This window comes from Carassius gibelio, chromosome B24 (assembly GCF_023724105.1).
Source record: "Carassius gibelio isolate Cgi1373 ecotype wild population from Czech Republic chromosome B24, carGib1.2-hapl.c, whole genome shotgun sequence".
Taxonomy (NCBI): Eukaryota; Metazoa; Chordata; class Actinopteri; order Cypriniformes; family Cyprinidae; genus Carassius; species Carassius gibelio.
The window spans coordinates 1695563-1715380 of NC_068419.1; the positions used below are offsets into that span (position 1 = coordinate 1695563).

Consider the following 19818-nt stretch of genomic DNA (forward strand, 5'->3'; position numbering starts at 1 on the left):
ACAAAATAAATCTATATAATTTTATGTTTGTAGTTTATTTAGAATATATTTAATTATCTCACAACATAATTTAATATCCACTTGGGGGAGCAGTTAAACAGTTTATTAGGGAAAATCAAAGCTGACTTTCAAACTATTTTTTGCATCATTACTCCAGTCACACAATCCTTAAGAAATTATTTTAAAAATCATATATTTTCTACAAAAAACATTCATTATTATTATTATCATTATTATCATTATTATTATTATTAATGTTGAAAAGAGCTGAGAATAATTTTTGGGGTTTTTTAGGGGGGATAAATTGAAAGAACAGCATTGTGTTACATTTGTTACAGTTACATTTATTTGTTACATTTATATTATTTACATCAAGCTTTTGAATGGTATAGTATTGTGTATTGTTATTGAAACTTCATACTATTTCACTTGATTATACATTTAGTCAGGAATTTTGTTTGGAAAAAGTATTTGGAAAAAGTCTAACTAGTAAAATGTTTACACGTTATTTGAAAACTAGTACAAGTATAATAAATAAATAAATAAAAAGAGACTTACTCATGTTTATGATCTCTGCTGAATAAAGTGCTTCATTCTTTTTTTTCGGAGGAAATCCAAATCTCAAATCCTCAACCACATCACATCTTTTCGGGGTGAATTATGTCTTATTCCTCTCATCGCGAAGCAAACAGTAAAATAAAAGAACATTAAGAACAGTCTCTGCTTTTTCTTCTGTGTGGGCGTATTCAAGCCGCGCGCTTCAGTTTGAATCTGAATAGCGCGTTCAGCGCGGGGGCGTGGTCACATTAGATATAATGGGTTGTGAAGGGAGACGTGAAAAACAGACATCGCGTTGTTTTCATATGGATTACTTTATCACAGAATACTTGTTTTCGGTGGCACTTTTTAGTTTAAAAGCAGACATGTCAAGCTTTCTATAGATATCTCTCTCATGTCTTTTCGTTGAGTATTCACTGAGTTACAGTTCATTTTAATGACGTGTTTGTAAATGAAGAAGTGCACAAAGTTTTGTTGTTATTATGTCTGTATCCAAAAAAAAGACCCTTTACAGATACGATTGATGTATTGCTCTTATCTGTACGATTAAAACTGAAAGTGTAATTTAAGTTCTTTTCGGGGTTATCAGGAGAAAATGACTCATAACGCGTATTCCTGGGTTAAACGACTCCAGAGGGTTTTAACATACAGTAATAATCATGAAATATTTTGATTGGGACTCGAGTGGACTCGGGCATAAGTCCGATTCCTAATATGTTCGAGTCCGAGTCAATACCGAGTCAAAATGCACACGAGTCCATGACAAGACCGAGACCATTAAAATACGGTCTCGAGACCGAGTCCAAGACCGAGTCCGAGTCTCGAGTACTCAACACTGCTAGATACACACAAGTAGAACACTCACAATATCATCTAGAGACTATATGAATGTCAATATTGTCTATGTGTAGAACACCAGCCTGCTGAATCAGAAGAAGAAGCTGGAGGGAGATAATACTCAGCTTCAGACTGAGGTTGAGGAGGCAGTGCAGGAGTGCAGGAACGCTGAGGAAAAAGCCAAGAAGGCCATCACTGATGCTGCCATGATGGCAGAAGAGCTGAAGAAGGAGCAGGACACCAGCGCTCATCTGGAGCGCATGAAGAAGAACATGGAGCAGACCATCAAGGACCTGCAGCACCGTCTGGATGAAGCTGAGCAGATCGCCATGAAGGGAGGCAAGAAGCAGGTCCAGAAACTGGAAGCCAGGGTAAGCTGCTGATGTTTATATAAACATATTTCTTTTCTTGTAATTTAAATACTTATTTGATTTGATTAGCTAACCATCTTGCACATCTCTTAGGTGAGAGAGCTGGAAAATGAGGTGGAGCTGGAACAGAGAAAGGCGAGCGAGTCTGTGAAAGGAGTCCGTAAATATGAGAGACGCATCAAGGAGCTCACCTACCAGGTCACTTACTCTGAAATAATGTCTTTTTATTCATGCAAATATGTTATAAAACATCACAAATTGATTGGAAGTCAATTTATGTCTTATGACTATAAATGCAGACTGAGGAAGACCGTAAGAATCTGGCACGTCTTCAGGATCTGGTGGACAAACTCCAGCTGAAGGTCAAGTCCTACAAGAGAGCTGCTGAGGAGGCGGTATGTTTAAACTAATTTCAGTAAAACTGCATGCATTTTTTAAAAACTAAAGAAATTACAATCATGCTCATGTTTAAAAAAATCGGCATGTCAGAAGAGTTTACTAAATTTAACTTTGGTTAATTTGAAGATATCATACAAAATTTTCTTTAAAAGCCACATTCATCTTCAGCTTTTACTTCAGAAGCTTACATACAGCATGAGTATGATTGCCATGATTCTCTGATTTGGGGTTGAATCAATTCGAATTGTAATAAAATGAAAATAAAACTTGCTTGGTAAAGGATTGCTTAAAAATACCTCATTGTGTTTTTCAGGAGGAGCAGGCCAATTCTAATCTGACCAAGTTCCGTAAGCTTCAGCATGAGCTGGATGAGGCGGAGGAGAGGGCTGATATTGCCGAATCTCAGGTCAACAAGATGAGAGCCAAGAGCCGTGACACTGGATCTAAGGTGAGCTTGAATCAGTATACAAATGTTAAATGACTTGATAGATGTTATGCATGCTATAATTGAAAGTTAACTTTACAGCAAGCTAAATTTTAAAGCAATCATTCGACTGTGTTAAATGTTTCAATAACTTTCCAACAGAAGATGATATGATGTTTTCACAAAACCCTTGTTAAGCAGAGCTAGTAGCAACTCCTTTGAAAAACCTGTTAGAGCAATGATATTTTGCAAGGAAATATGGATAATGTATAACTATTTTTTCATGAGACAAATTAACATCTTTGTCTTTTTCTTCTTTGAACAGAAAGGACATGATGAGGAATGAAGCTCTCCGTTCTCTCAAAATCTGGTGTGTCTCTTTGAATCCATTAGTCTCCAGATCAATAGAATAAAGAAATGTGCAAATTGAATTTCTGCCACATTGTGTTTTTTTTTTTTTTGCATCATCACAAGAGTTATGAACAATGTGTGTTTTACAGAACTGAAAAGTGAATTCAAATAGTCTAAATACTTGCTAAAACCTTTTTGATCAGGTATCAGCTGGCTATTAAAAATTGGCATTGTGTTAAGATTTGTTATGTACCCCGTTTCACACAGTTATGAGTATTAATGTGAAAGTAAAAACGTCCGCAATGAAAACAGCAGGTCAGTCTCCCAAAACTTGAAGTAACATTAACTCAAAGGTTATTAAAAATCATCAGGCCCTTAACACAGAGTACATGTAAAAAGTTCTAAGCAATGTAAAATTTGTAGATAACATAAATTATACAGTTGACTTACCTTTTCCAATGGTCCCAAAGAAACAAGAACAACCAAAAAAGGTTTGAGAAGAGTGAACTGCCCAGCACAGATCTACTCAATGTGTAGGAGGGATGTGACCAGTGCCTGTTGTTGCTCAAGGTGATGCAGTGGCTGCATCAGATGTGTTGAATAAAGGAGGAGTCAGGGAGGGGGTGGGGGGTGGGGGGGTTACTCAACACTTGAGAGGATGAAGAAAGTGGAAATTTTAACACTTCTCACTTGTGCTATATTAAGAGCTTGGCGAAGCTTAACACATCCTATATATGAGTTGAGCCTCTGACGCACATACTGTACTGTTAAACATATTTAGGCAGTAAAGAAGTTTTAAGAATGTAAAGACATGAGCATTGAATTAATTGGAGCACATTTGTGCATTAACGTTGTTGAATGAGAGGTATCCTAAGCTTTTTAAAAGATCAAGGTAGTTAACCCTTGTGCGTCAATTTTAAAAAAGTTACACACAGGTTGATAGAGGACAAAAATGTCCATGTCTAAACAATTCGAAGCTTGGGAGTACAGACTTAAGTTTGACACATTATTATTAAAGCTAAAAAAGTTGTAAAAACAAAAAAAATTAACCAAAAAATTTTATATAAAATACATATTTTATAAAACATCAAAAGAAAAATCTAAGAAAAAAATCTAAAGAAGTTGTGTTCCGAATTTGAGGTTGATATCTCAAAAAAAAAAAATTGGTATCAACAGAGTAATTGCTTTATATGCCAAACTTGAAAAATGGAACAATCTAGTACAAAAAAAAAATCTATATCTATATATATATATATAGTAAAAATTGTAAAGCCTTGACAACATAATGAAAGCCTATTAACAAATCTTGAATAATTTTATAGTTAAATGGCCACAATTTGAATGGGTTTCAATGGGGACATTTTCATCCTCAAGGTCCTAAGAGGAACTATTTTTTTATACCTAGTGTAAAATAGATTCATTAAAGGAAATGAGGGTGAAATCTCCAATAGAAATACACACCTGTGCCAAAATGTATGCAGTTGGCATTGACACAAATTGGCAAAATTATCTATATAACAAATCTGAAAAAGATAAAAATGTCCATAAGGTCGCGCAAGGGGAAAACCATATGTTAAGTACAGCATTGAAGAGGCATTGTTCTCCCTCAAGGTCATGTAACTTAAGTAGTAAGAGTTCTTGCCAATAATGGACATCTGCAGATGAGACATGTCCTACATACTATGTCTCAAAGCATGATACCACCCTTCCATCACAGGAATTTAACAGGTTATCTTTGTCCTCAAGGCTAAAGTAAAGGAAACAATGCCGTGTAAACAAGACAACTTGAAGGGTATGGCCCCTCGGTCAGCTCTCTGAGGGACACTGACAGCCATCAACCACGCTATGCAAACCAGGTCTCTGAAACATATGGGGGCTATCAGTCAATGCTTCATCATGGGCACATGATGTAACAGATGCACAATGTATTTAGACCTATACTGGTTAATACTTAAAATATCAGCTGCACGCTGAACTCATGAGCTTGGTTCTATGGATGCTCCAGTCTATCATGATAATGTGCTGATGATCATGACAATCACAGTGTACAGCTACAGCCACCAGAGGGACTCGTTCGGTGATCTATTATACTGAACTGCTAAGAAACCTACAGTGGTTTCAAAAAATTAGACCACTACAAGAGTTTATATTCTTCAGGTGTTTTGGTCTTAAATACAAGGGGTGTTATCAGCATAACAATTGTGAATAAAGTTCAGGATTTCTATGCAGCAGTTTTTGAAGTGATTAAACAAAACTGTATGACGCTGTTATCCAAAACGATTTGAGAACGTTCTAAAGATTAACACCAAATGTATATATATACACTAAGGAGTCGCCTGATCAATGGCACATTTACTGAAGTGACCAAGAAGCAATCTGAAACATTTAGCTTTGTTTCAACTGAATGTGTTACATGTTGAAAATAAAACTGATTTTCAAATGTAATCTCAGACCAGTGTTATTTTTCTATCACAGAAACCATCAAAGTATTTATTAATCCTCTGAATTATAATTTTTTTTTTTTACATTTTCTGCTTTAATTTTAGCTATTTTAGCAATTATTTCAGTTTTTGTCTATATTAAATGTCTATATATTTAGTATTTAGTTTTATTTCAGTTTAAGCTTTAGTAGCTTTAGTACAATAGTACAGTACATGTTGTCTTGAAAACTAGTTGAATTTTTAATATTTTATGTTAGTTATTGTTTATTTATGGTTTTAGTTCACAATAATAACCTTGTTTCGAACCCCACTTTATATCTCACTGAAACTATAATACAACTTATCTCTTAGCTCATTTAGACATCAAATGTCGCATTTATTGAATGTGCTGCAGTTCATGGTTTAAGAATTACACGTATTATTGCTGTTAATGTTTAATAACATTATAAGAAGCAAAACTAGCTGCATGGTATGAAGCACTAGAAGACACAAAGTCGAGACACAATATATTCCTATGCTACCCAACAGATGCAGGACCATTCTATTCCCCTGACAAAAGGAAGCTCAGATTACAGAATTCATTAGCCATAAGGTGCCACCGTTTCTTCCATTCTTACTCCTGAGTGCTGATAAACCAGGGTGAGCAGACAGCTGGGAATGAGGCACTGTATACGACGAGGGGCTTAGAATAGATTGCCCAAGTGTTAAGACTAAGTAAGGTGCTTGTTGAGAGGGTGCAGAATAACTGAGAGACGAGAGGTCAAGGCAGGCGCGAAACCTCACAAAAGGTCTTGAGTGATAGCTCACGCGGCTCCTCTACAAATCAATGCTGTACATTAAGGCTGATTAGAACAGAGGCTAGTTTGACCTGCTCAACATGTTCTTTCTGTTAAGATGGAATAATTATAACAAACAAGCACCTCTGTATTATAGTACCTGCACGACTGCTGTAATGTTTTCAGAATATAATCACTATTCTAAACACACAAATTGCTTCCTTTTCGTGCTTTTGTTTTGGGAATCTTTCGTAAGTTGGAAGATACTCCAGGAACCAATGGATGAACATAAACGAAGATGTTGTTATTTGAACGACTGCACACATAATATAATATAGCACACATTTATATAGGTTAGGGCCGGGCGATTTTGCAAAAAATTTAATCATGTTTTTTTTTCAGAATGTTTGACTGATTCTCGATTTTTTCAATTTTTAACTATTTAACTTGAAAATGTAACTACAACATGATTCAGGTTACTCTCTAGTTAAAGAAAATTATATTCCAAATGCAGCATAAATTAAAATAGTTAAGCAAATCACTAGCTAAATATCTTTGCAGAAAAGATGCAAAAAATACAACTACATATTGCAGAAACTTGCCTAATACAAATATGTTTTCCGAAATTATTTTAGAAGATCTCAAAAGTCAAGGTAATAAAAAATTCAAATTGACTAAAGGTTTAAAACCATTAGACTTTTATTAAATGTTCTTTAAAAACAACTTTCAGCCTGTCACCATGATGCAAACATTAAATATAAGACATCGATTACAGTAGTAGTCCTTTACAGGTTTTTTATTTGATTGCACTGCTTTTCTATTGTTTTTTTCTGTGTAAGCATGGATGTGTTTGACTGTTGCACTCGTGTCTCGTGCACGAAACATCATTCTAAAAACAATGTGCCCAAGTTAAAAGAAGTTCACTCCCTTCTTCTTGGCGTCTAATTTTAACATTTGGTAATATCTCTTTTCAAAAACTCTTAATTCTAAAAAATAAAATCGTGGCAAAACAATAAATTCAAATTAATCTATAAAATCATGGAAAATCATCCAGCTCAAGTTTAAACTAGCATTGTAAAGTATTTTGTATGTAGATTTTATTTTCAAGTGGTGATGATTTGAGAAGACTAAATTGACCAAACATTGGCTAACTCAATGTCTGCCATTGGCCATTGGGCGTTAGGCAACGTTAAAAACAAAAACCTGAATTTAACAAACAAGAATGTTACAAACCTATTTCTGAATTAACTTAATAAAGAAACAAAGATAAATATAATCACTTTGCCATTAAAAACGAACTTACAGTCTATAGGCTATTGAATAAATCTGTGATATTCATCAGTTGAAAGTCATAGACAAAGTCAAAATAGATTTCCATGACCTTTCCAAAACTTTCTGGGTTCATTTATTTTTCCAAATTGCCGTTTTAAAATTCCATGACATTTTCCAGGTTCTTCATGACCGTACGAGCCCTGAAACATGAAGAAGCAAGGGAGCTGCAGCTGTCTCTGCATTAGGCGAGAACAAAAGGTCGCAAATATCCATTGTTGCCATCACAGCTGTCTACTGACAATTTTACTGTTCCGTGACAGCCATCTTGCTTGTGAGGCATTGTTACCTTGTCTTTATCCTTGAGCACAAAGATAAACCTGTGAAATTCCTAGTGCATGCCTTTCTCTCTTTGAGGACAGAAAATGATACACAGCTCTAGAAAAGCATCCTAGCGCAGCTGAAGCATGTAATGTATATGTGACAAGAAATATTTGCACTATCCATAATGTGAGACATTGTATGCCCAGCAGACAATTGTTGGTGGAATCGGCTTCGTATGATTACAATTTGATTTAAAAAAGAGCAGGTTTATCTGTGATGCATGTTCTGTCCATAACAAACAAACAATATGTTGTAAACTTTATAATGTGTGATATCTAACATTTAATTATAATGTGATATCTAACACAAAAAAACACAAATATAAATAAGATAACAACACAAAATAAAGTAACACATATGGGACGAAAATAGCACCATTGTGATTTAGATCCTTTCTAATCTATCATGATACACACCACAGGCTAAACTACTGGGACTGACTGACACAGATTTTTTCAGGCTACCAAAAACAGCCACACACACGAGTGACCGGGACCAAATACAGAGAGAGTAAACGTCACAGTCATTGTGCCTCTATATAAAGAGATCCGTTACAGCACAATGTTCATTGCAAGGATAGGACTTAATTGGATTTTGTCTGGTAAGGAAGCCTTTTATGATCACATTTTTATGCAATATTTTCATTTTGAATCTTGTTTACTGATGCAGCAATATCAGATTGCTGAACTGACTTGCTTAATATCTTTATGCTTATATAGTGTCTTTGTTTATTCGATATGTTTCATTTGCTGTTTTTAATTGTAAGCAAGTTCAGAGAATCTTGTGATCGTTGCCTCAGTCTGATTGAAAGATGGGGGATGCTTTGATGGAGGAGTTTGGTCCTGCTGCTCCGTTTCTACGGAAGTCAGACAAGGAGCGTCTGGAGGCCCAAACTCGTCCGTTTGACATGAAGAAGGAATGCTTTGTTCCTGATCCTGAGGTTGAGTACGTCAAAGCCTCCGTCACCAGCAGAGACGGTGACAAAGTCACTGTGGAGACTGAATTTGGGAAGGTAAGGTCTAAACTCTGTATTGTTTTGTATAACTCTGCATTTACTCCATTACTTTATATGGTGTCAATGTAGAGTGCCTACAATTTTTCTTCAGATTCAAGGTGGGAAACATCTTTTGTATGTTATCCACAGACAGTAACTGTGAAGGAGGCTGATGTTCACCCTCAGAACCCGCCAAAGTTTGATAAAATTGAGGACATGGCGATGTTCACCTTCCTGCACGAGCCAGCCGTGCTGTTTAACCTCAAAGAGCGTTACGCAGCCTGGATGATCTACGTGAGTGAAGTCTTAAAACACTCACACATTCACCTCATCACATATGAGCCGATCTAAACTTGCTGTGGATCTCTTACAGACCTACTCTGGGCTCTTCTGTGTCACTGTGAACCCCTACAAGTGGCTCCCGGTGTATAACCAGGAAGTTGTCATTGCCTACAGAGGAAAGAAACGAACTGAAGCTCCTCCTCACATCTTTTCCATCTCAGACAACGCCTACCAATACATGCTGTCAGGTGATGATCTGACTTGTACTGTTTTAACAATGCAATGTGTATTTTTTACAATGCAATGTGTAGTTAAATTTCAATTGTTGACTTTTGTTGTTTGTTTGTCTATTGTTGTGTTTTCTTCTCACAGACAGAGAAAACCAGTCCGTCCTGATCACGTACGTAATGCATATCACGATGGAGTATAACATTTCTCCTTTTCTTGTGCTGAGAATTTTAATGAGCGTTTTTTATTCTAAGTGGAGAATCCGGTGCTGGAAAGACTGTAAACACTAAAAGAGTCATCCAGTACTTTGCCAGCATTGCAGCAGCGACAACCGGCAAGAAGGATCCATCAATGGAGAAAAAGGTGAAATAATTCTCAAAGAATGGCTAATACTGGACAGGCAAATATACTTTCCATATGGCATAGTATACAGATTAATGATGTCTGCATAAGCCAAATATCGGACTCACAAATTAATGTAAAATGATTTACCATCATGCATTTATTTGTATACAAACAACATTTTTGTTTTCCCTTTCACTTTTCTACTAGATTCTATATGGATTTTTATTTAATTTTTTTTTACAAGACTACATAAAAAAGTCATAAAATATATGGTTGTTAACTGAAAAGTAAGTATACCCCCCATTTTAATTTAACATAGTTAACACCTGATTCAGATAACCAGCTCGTTAGGAGATAGCTCTGTGTATTAACTGTGTTCTGATTGACATGCTCCCTACACAGTGTTCTTTGCTCCCTACTCCCTGAGCAGGGGAAATCCATTGAAGTTTACTTCACTTCAGAATATTAATTCACACACAGACGAAACTTACTGGAGATGTGTGAACTGTGTAATTATATACCTCTGTAAATAAATACTATTTAAATTTTTGTCTTGCATACTTAAATTCTCTTCGTATGGAACATATACGATATACAATCATGGAGGAATATCTGGTGATAAGTCCACTTCGAAGGGCACTTATAGTCGAACAGAACAAACGTTGCACGTGATAAAAGAGATACATTTAAATTGTGCAGAGCAGGGTGGTTATGTTGACCATTTCTTAAATGAAAGGTTTTGTGCTATCAGGCTAAAGTTAGCATTTCCCAAAATCTCCTAATGCCCCTTTAATACTAAAATTTGATTATCAGGGTACTCTGGAGGATCAAATCATCCAGTGTAATCCTGCTCTGGAGGCTTTTGGTAATGCCAAGACCATCAGAAATGACAACTCTTCCAGATTTGTAAGTGTTTCACATTGGTGTTGTTATTGTATATTGGTTTCATGATATGAGCATGTTATGTATTGAAGTCTTGCAATATTTACAGGGTAAATTTATCCGAATCCATTTTGGCGTCAGTGGAAAGTTAGCTTCTGCTGACATTGAGACATGTAAGTACTTGTCTATTATCATTCCAACAAGCACAACACAATGAAAAAATGTGTAACTGTTTTTGATATTTGTCTATTAATAAATTCATTTAGATCTGCTGGAGAAGTCTCGTGTCACTTATCAGCTCAAGGCTGAGAGAGACTACCACATCTTCTACCAGATCCTGTCTCAGAAGAAACCAGAACTGCTGGGTAAAATTACCCGTCACATCTATTAGGACTATGAAAATAATGCATCTGCATTGATTCTGAGATTTTTCCCAATGCATCGGTCGGTATTCTCTCTTGAATTAATTCTGAACTTAGTTTTTAACAGCAGATGGCACTACATGCTTTAGAAACATGTTTGAAACTGCTTGCTTCCAATTCCTTACACAATGCACCACTTGAATCCAAAATAATCATTCACAAAGATCAAAAAGGTTGAAGTTAATTACAAGAGTGTTCACAGTGGGCTGTGAGCTCAGACTCGATTCCAGTGAGAATTACAATGCAATCGCGATGCATTGATTTATCATCCCAGCCATAATATCAATAAACATTACTGTTTCTAATTAGAAGATTTTTTTTTTTCTGATCCATGTTCGCATTTCTTCTTAGAGATGTTGCTCATCACCAACAACCCCTATGACTACTCCTACATCTCCCAAGGAGAGACACAAGTGGCTTCTATTAATGATGGTGACGAGCTGATGGCCACTGATGTGAGTGTTTCATAAATCATAGAAAGTCCATATTACAAAATACCACATTTTGCATATTTAGAAGAAATAGTCGACCTAAAACTTTTGACAGTGTCCTTGAATTCCTTTTTCATTTATACAAGTTTAATAAAATGACTTGAAGATGCATTAATGATTCTAAAGGAATACAAAAAGAAAGTTTTTGGCATGTACTGTATTCTAACACTCTCTGTATATTTGCTGCAGGAAGCGTTTGATGTGTTGGGCTTCACCCAAGAGGAGAAGAACAGCATCTACAAGCTGATTGGTGCTGTCATGCACTACGGGAACATGAGGTTCAAGCAGAAGCAACGAGAGGAACAGGCAGAGGCTGATGGGACTGAGGGTCAGAGTCACTTGGAGTCTAAACTTCACAAAAGACAAACAAGACTAAGATATGTTGTATATAGAGTTATAGATCTGTATTTTTAATTTTTTTACATGTAGATGCTGACAAAGTCGCATATCTGATGGGCCTAAACTCAGCTGACTTGATTAAGGGCTTGTGCCACCCGAGGGTCAAAGTAGGAAATGAGTGGGTCACCAAGGGACAGAATGTGCAGCAGGTTAATAAATGACAAGTATATTCAAATGCCATTACAGGCTTTCCAACATACAAACAAAACCACATCTTTCACATCACTGTGAAACCAAACTGTAGATGTTTCAGTGGGTTAGATTCAGAAAATGTAATATTTCCTTGTCAGGTGTACTACTCTATTGGTGCTCTGGCAAAGTCAGTGTACGAGAAGATGTTTCTCTGGATGGTTGTGAGAATCAACCAATCCCTGGACACCAAACAGCCTCGTCAGTACTTCATTGGTGTGCTGGACATTGCTGGATTTGAGATCTTTGATGTAAGATCACATCTACTGATTACTGTTATTCAATAGCTTCAGTTTTTTGTTACTTTGCCATTGGGAGTATATCTGAATATTAACATATTCCCCCTGCAGTTCAACACCTTTGAGCAGCTGTGCATCAACTTCACTAATGAGAAGCTGCAGCAGTTCTTCAACCACCACATGTTTGTGCTGGAGCAAGAGGAATACAAGAAGGAGGGCATTGAGTGGGAGTTCATTGACTTTGGCATGGACTTGCAGGCTTGTATTGAGTTAATTGAAAAGGTGGGTATATAATGAATATACTGTGTGTGGGGGGAGGAGTCCTATTTTTTTAGTCTTAACTGTTGTAGAAAACTGTCATATTGACTGTCACAATCTACTACTCATTTTAGCCCATGGGTATCATGTCCATCCTTGAAGAGGAGTGCATGTTCCCCAAAGCCAGTGATACAACTTTCAAAGCTAAGCTTTATGACAACCATTTGGGCAAAAACCCTAACTTCCAGAAGCCCAGGATTGTCAAGGGTAAACCAGAGGCGCATTTTGCCCTGGTTCACTACGCTGGCACTGTGGACTACAACATTTCAAACTGGCTGGTGAAGAACAAGGACCCTCTCAATGAGACGGTTGTAGGGTTGTTCCAGAAATCAACTCTTAAGCTGTTGGGTATTTTGTTTGCTAATTATGCAAGTGCTGACTCAGGCAAGTAAACACTGATGTATGATATTATAATGAGCACTAGTTTCACTGTATAAATAGTAACAACAACAAATATAATGTATTCACAGCTGCTGAATCTGGAGGTAAGGGTGGCAAAGGAGGTGGCAAAAAGAAGGGCTCTTCTTTCCAGACAGTGTCAGCCCTCCACAGGGTATGGAAGGTTATTTAAAAATGTAATACTGCTTTGTCTCTAATGGATTTATTTGATGTAAATTCAAATCCTCTATGGTGTACCAACAGGAGAACTTGAACAAGCTGATGACCAACTTGAGGTCAACTCACCCTCACTTTGTGCGCTGCATCATCCCCAATGAGACTAAGACTCCTGGGGCGATGGAGAATCCTCTGGTCATGCACCAGCTGCGCTGTAACGGTGTGCTGGAGGGCATCAGAATCTGCAGAAAGGGATTCCCCAACAGGATCCTGTATGGAGATTTCAAGCAGAGGTAAGTTTGAAACAGCATGACTTTTGAGTCTTGCTAAATAGTTTTATGTTTGACTTCAAGTTATTGCAAATTGCATCAATAACAATGTGTGTTAAATTTTATTTTGTGTGCTGTCTTTTTTTGAAGGTACCGCATCCTAAATCCTGCAGCTATCCCTGAGGGACAGTTCATTGATAACAAGAAGGGTGCAGAGAAACTTCTGGGTTCTCTAGATATTGATCACAACCAGTACAAATTAGGACACACCAAGGTATTTTAAATGAAATGCAATGTAACTGCCTCTGTTTAATTTTCATCATTGTTGATGCAAAATTCTTTGCTGTTCAGGTGTTTTTTAAAGCTGGACTTCTAGGACAACTTGAGGAGATGCGAGATGACCGTCTTGCACTTATTATCACTGGAATTCAGGCTAGGTCTCGTGGTTTTCTATCAAGAATTGAATTCCAGAAAATTGTGGAAAGAAGGTTAGTTTTCAGCTCTTCAGACGTTTTCACCAACTTACAAAATATAATGCAAGACTGAACATTGTTTTTTCATATCTACAGAGATTCTTTGTTGGTGATCCAGTGGAATGTACGTGCCTTCATGGGTGTCAAGAATTGGCCCTGGATGAAGCTGTACTTCAAGATTAAGCCTCTGTTGAAATCTGCCGAAACTGAGAAAGAAATGGCCAACATGAAGGAAGAATTCACCAAGCTGAAGGAGGCTTTTGCAAAATCTGAATCCCGCAAAAAGGAACTTGAGGAAAAAATGGTTTCTCTTCTCCAAGAGAAGAATGACCTCCAGCTTGCAATGCAGTCTGTAAGTTCACGTGGGGCTAATTATTTTTCAATTATATTTTTTCACAAATCTAAATTATTACTATTTTTTAATTCACTCTGATAGGAGCAAGATAATCTTGCAGATGCTGAGGAGAGATGTGAGGGCCTGATCAAGAGCAAGATCCAGCTTGAAGCCAAAGTCAAAGAGCTGACTGAGAGGGTGGAAGATGAAGAAGAAATGAATGCTGAGTTGACTGCCAAGAAACGAAAGCTGGAGGATGAATGTTCTGAGCTCAAGAAGGACATTGATGATCTTGAGCTCACTCTGGCCAAAGTGGAGAAAGAGAAACATGCAACTGAGAACAAGGTCTGTTTTCAACTCTGAACATGTTAGAGATGCAAAAAGGGTGCGTTAAGAGTTTCTTGATACAATGGCATGAATCTACAGGTTAAAAACCTGACAGAAGAGATGGCAGCTTTGGATGAGATCATTGCTAAGCTGACCAAGGAGAAGAAAGCTCTGCAGGAGGCCCATCAGCAAACGCTGGATGATCTCCAGAGTGAGGAAGACAAAGTCAACACACTCACCAAAGCCAAAGCCAAGCTGGAGCAACAAGTGGATGATGTAAGAGCAAGAAAATATAATTAAAATAATGAGGTCTTGTGGGTAATTACATATTTATTTTCAGTTAAAATTAATTATAATTTATAATTATTATTTAATTTTATTTTGGATGAAAATTAGCTTGAAGGTTCTCTGGAACAAGAAAAGAAAATTCGCATGGATCTTGAAAGAGCTAAAAGAAAGCTTGAGGGAGACTTAAAGTTGACTCAAGAGAATGTGATGGATTTGGAAAACGATAAGCAGCAGATGGAGGAGCGGCTAAAGAAGTAAGATATATATAATAAAATCCAATTTTAAAATAAAAAGATATGGTAATCCATTTTGTGTCATCTTGTTTACCTGGCAGAAAAGACTTTGAAATAAGCCAGCTCAATAGCAAGATTGAAGATGAGCAGGCAATGGCAGCCCAACTACAGAAGAAACTGAAGGAGTTGCAGGTAAACTTGATGATTCTTAAAAATTTGGATAGTTGGACCGTTAGGAATGCTAGATATAATGTTGGTTTTCCTCACATTTCTAGGCTCGCATTGAAGAGCTTGAGGAGGAGCTGGAGGCTGAGAGAGCCGCTCGAGCCAAAGTTGAGAAACAGAGAGCTGATCTGTCCAGAGAACTGGAGGAGATCAGTGAGAGGCTGGAGGAGGCTGGTGGAGCCACTGCTGCCCAGATTGAGATGAACAAGAAACGTGAAGCTGAGTTCCAGAAGCTGCGTAGAGATCTTGAAGAGTCCACTCTACAACATGAAGCCACCGCTGCTACACTGAGGAAGAAACATGCCGACAGTGTGGCTGATCTGGGAGAACAGATTGACAACCTTCAGAGAGTGAAGCAGAAGCTGGAGAAAGAGAAGAGTGAACTCAGACTGGAACTGGACGATGTGGTCTCCAACATGGAGCAGATTGTAAAGGCAAAGGTGAGTAAGAGAAATGATGGTAAGAGTCCAAATTATCCATATATTTTGTGTTGTCAGTCAGTGAAAGAAATCAAATATACAATTAATCCTCAAGGCAAACTTGGAGAAAATGTGCAGAACTCTGGAAGACCAGATGAGTGAGTACAGAACCAAAGCTGAGGAAGGCCAGCGTACCATCAATGATTTCACCATGCAAAAAGCCAAGCTGCAAACTGAGAATGGTAAGATTACAAAATATTGTTATGTTCCCCACTGTGCCATAATGATACTAAAAAAACATTTTTTGATATTGGATTTCAGGTGAACTCTCTAGACAGCTGGAAGAAAAGGATTCCTTGGTCTCACAGCTAACAAGAGGCAAGCAGTCCTACACCCAGCAGATTGAAGACCTTAAGAGACAACTAGAGGAGGAAGTCAAGGTATATTTTATTTTTTAATATTTAGTACTAACTTGTCTATTGCATTTTTATGCACAGTTGACAGGATATTTTCAATCCTCATAGGCTAAGAATGCCCTGGCCCATGCAGTTCAATCTGCTCGTCATGACTCTGATCTGCTGAGGGAGCAGTTTGAGGAGGAGCAGGAAGCTAAAGCTGAGCTGCAGCGGAGTCTGTCCAAGGCAAACTCTGAGGTGGCTCAGTGGAGAACCAAGTATGAAACTGATGCCATCCAGAGGACTGAGGAGCTGGAGGATGCCAAGTATGAAACCAACAATAAATAACTTTTGGTCTTTAGTAATGAGACACAAAATATCTTCAACTAAGGTTTGTTCACCATCGAATACAGTTCAATATATTTTGTATTTTGGTTATTTATAAAAGGAAGAAGCTGGCTCAGCGTCTGCAAGATGCAGAAGAAGCTGTGGAAGCTGTTAATGCCAAATGCTCCTCACTGGAGAAGACCAAACACAGGCTGCAGAATGAGATTGAAGATCTCATGGTGGATGTGGAGAGATCCAATGCTGCTGCCGCTGCTCTGGACAAGAAGCAAAGAAACTTTGACAAGGTAAGGGAAATATTAAGTAAATTTTATCATCACCTGGAAAAGCAGTGACTCAAATTTGCTGAATATAAAATGGCATAACAATATGAAATATTGGCTTTGCTCATATCTAACATTGTTTACTTTATCCAGGTCCTTGCTGAGTGGAAGCAGAAGTATGAAGAATCCCAAACTGAACTGGAAAGTTCCCAGAAAGAAGCCAGATCTCTGAGCACTGAACTCTTTAAATTGAAAAACTCATACGAGGAGTCACTGGACCACCTGGAGAGCATGAAGAGGGAGAACAAGAATCTCCAAGGTAAGGATGGTTGTCCAACTCCAAACCATAAGTTGAATTCCTTGTATTTGTGAAGTCATGGGCTACTTCTAATTCACAGAGGAAATCGCTGACCTCACTGAGCAACTTGGTGAGAGTGGGAAGAATATTCATGAGCTGGAGAAAGTTCGAAAACAACTGGAGCAGGAGAAACAAGAGATACAAACTGCTCTGGAGGAGGCTGAGGTAAACGAAAAACAACAATTTCCTCCAGAAATCATATTTATCTGCCACATTAAAATGACCTATTTTTCCTTTTCATAGGGCTCACTTGAACATGAAGAAGGCAAGATACTTAGAGCTCAACTGGAGTTCAATCAAGTAAAGGCTGATATTGAACGTAAGCTGGCTGAGAAAGATGAAGAGATGGAGCAGTCCAAGAGGAACCAGCAGAGAATGGTTGATACTCTGCAGAGCTCACTGGAATCAGAGACTCGCAGCAGGAATGAAGCTCTCAGACTGAAGAAGAAGATGGAGGGAGACCTCAATGAGATGGAGATTCAGCTCAGCCAGGCTAACAGACAGGCATCAGAAGCCCAGAAGCAACTCAAGGGTCTTCATGGACATCTCAAGGTATGTTTTACCAACAATTTGTAAAGAAAAATGAAATCTTATAAAGTTCTGCAGTCTATTCATATGAAACATTTGTATGTTACAGGATGCCCAACTGCAGCTGGATGACGCTCTGCGTGGTAATGATGATCTCAAAGAGAACATCGCCATCGTGGAGAGACGCAACAATCTGCTGCAGGCTGAACTGGATGAGCTGAGATCTCTGGTGGAACAGACTGAGAGAGGAAGGAAACTGGCTGAGCAGGAACTGCTGGACGTCAGTGAGAGAGTCCAGCTCCTGCATTCTCAGGTATGACACATCTGTACTAGATACACACCAGTAAACCCTCACAATATCATCTAGAGACTATATGAATGTCAATATTGTCTATGTGTAGAACACCAGCCTGCTGAATCAGAAGAAGAAGCTGGAGGGAGATAATACTCAGCTTCAGACTGAGGTTGAGGAGGCAGTGCAGGAGTGCAGGAACGCTGAGGAAAAAGCCAAGAAGGCCATCACTGATGCTGCCATGATGGCAGAAGAGCTGAAGAAGGAGCAGGACACCAGCGCTCATCTGGAGCGCATGAAGAAGAACATGGAGCAGACCATCAAGGACCTGCAGCACCGTCTGGATGAAGCTGAGCAGATCGCCATGAAGGGAGGCAAGAAGCAGGTCCAGAAACTGGAAGCCAGGGTTAGTTTATCAAACTCCGTTCTTAATGGTAGAATTTCTAAAGATGAATATTGTTAATTTTTGGATTCAAAGCTTCAGAGTTAATAAATGTAAAATCAATTTTGGTTTGGTTAGGTGAGAGAGCTGGAAAATGAGGTGGAGCTGGAACAGAGAAAGGCCAGTGACTCTGTCAAGGGGATTCGTAAATATGAGAGACGCATCAAGGAGCTCACCTACCAGGTAAAAAAAAAATATTGCATAGAAGCATTTTTTGCCTTGGTTTTTTGAGTGTTACTTATTAAATTTATAAAATTCCATAATACAGTATTTAAAGATATAATACACATCCTTACACGTTTTTGCATTGCAGACTGAGGAAGACCGTAAGAATCTGGCTCGCTTGCAGGATCTGGTGGACAAACTCCAGCTGAAGGTCAAGTCCTACAAGAGAGCTGCTGAGGAGGCTGTGAGTACTTTCCCCGCAATGGTGCTATCATAAGATCATATGCAGGCAATGTATAAACTAATTTGAGTTTCAACAAATTCTATTGTGTTTATTCTGTAGGAAGAACAAGCCAATTCTAATCTGACCAAGTTCCGTAAGATTCAGCATGAGCTGGATGAAGCAGAGGAGCGGGCTGATATTGCCGAATCTCAGGTCAACAAGATGAGAGCCAAGAGCCGTGATTCAGGACCCAAGGTAAGAACAAGAAAACATAAGCACAGTTAACTTGATTAGTATAACCTAGATGTGCACTCTTTACTGAATTTGGGATATAAAACCAATGTATATTGTTGCAACAGCTGAACTTGATGAAATGCACACACACACACACACACACACACATCCAACCATTTTGAACTGCATTTGGTTAACCTCCTTTTCCTTTTTGTTCCCAACAGAAAGGGGCTGATGAGGAGTGAAAACATTACACAGATTGCTGTGATGATCTCTTCTGTAGTTCAGTAGAATAAACCAGACATGCAAATGAATACTTCATCCTCTTTTGTCTTTTTTGACCATTGCAATATTCCAACATGATCCTGTACACAACAGTAAAACCTAGATGCATGTGCCACAGATTAGGATAGTTTGCTTTCAAATCTAAATGAAACTAATCAGGGGGAAAAAATGCAATTGTCCTTTTCCCAAGTTTTACCAAACCACTCAACGTTACACATTGTATATTCTGACATAGCTCAGCTTCATAGAGAACAAAAGGATATTAATTCTTTACCTTTTAACATGCACATGGGTCTATTATAATACCTTCATCGATACAGTCAAATAAGAATACTCTGTGAAATTCAGAGAAAATTCAAGTATGGTGAATATGAATTATTGTTCTGGAGCTGAATGAGTCTAGATAAATTACTGCTAGAAGCAGCATCGTTGGACTAGGCATTTACGGTTTAGCTCAGTAATGTAATTTCAAAAGAATCTCTTTCATCACTTAGCTGGCAATATATTCTGAATCTGAAGTAAACTCACAATGCTGTGAAGAAATGAGAGCTGTATTCAGAGGACAC

The 19818-nt window shown here is 37.9% G+C and overlaps 1 protein-coding gene across 1 annotated transcript in view; it reads left to right on the forward strand.

Moving 5' to 3' along the window:
* The window catches only part of LOC128013073 (uncharacterized), a 46982-nt gene extending 27701 nt beyond the window's left edge, over window positions 1-19281 (forward strand). The window contains 40 exon segments of the mRNA XM_052595800.1: window positions 1470-1766; window positions 1860-1964; window positions 2066-2161; window positions 2479-2613; window positions 8622-8822; window positions 8955-9098; window positions 9178-9334; window positions 9459-9486; window positions 9569-9677; window positions 10473-10565; window positions 10651-10714; window positions 10808-10906; window positions 11315-11418; window positions 11644-11782; window positions 11884-12002; window positions 12144-12563; window positions 12674-12983; window positions 13070-13152; window positions 13242-13447; window positions 13574-13697; window positions 13775-13911; window positions 13993-14248; window positions 14333-14575; window positions 14657-14833; window positions 14954-15099; window positions 15180-15270; window positions 15354-15743; window positions 15838-15964; window positions 16044-16162; window positions 16247-16443; window positions 16566-16749; window positions 16879-17044; window positions 17124-17248; window positions 17327-17635; window positions 17721-17924; window positions 18013-18309; window positions 18424-18528; window positions 18659-18754; window positions 18854-18988; window positions 19192-19281. Of these exon segments, the coding sequence (XP_052451760.1) occupies window positions 1470-1766; window positions 1860-1964; window positions 2066-2161; window positions 2479-2613; window positions 8622-8822; window positions 8955-9098; window positions 9178-9334; window positions 9459-9486; window positions 9569-9677; window positions 10473-10565; window positions 10651-10714; window positions 10808-10906; window positions 11315-11418; window positions 11644-11782; window positions 11884-12002; window positions 12144-12563; window positions 12674-12983; window positions 13070-13152; window positions 13242-13447; window positions 13574-13697; window positions 13775-13911; window positions 13993-14248; window positions 14333-14575; window positions 14657-14833; window positions 14954-15099; window positions 15180-15270; window positions 15354-15743; window positions 15838-15964; window positions 16044-16162; window positions 16247-16443; window positions 16566-16749; window positions 16879-17044; window positions 17124-17248; window positions 17327-17635; window positions 17721-17924; window positions 18013-18309; window positions 18424-18528; window positions 18659-18754; window positions 18854-18988; window positions 19192-19212 (6558 nt within the window). The 3' untranslated portion in view covers window positions 19213-19281.
* Window positions 19282-19818: the final 537 nt, after the last annotated feature.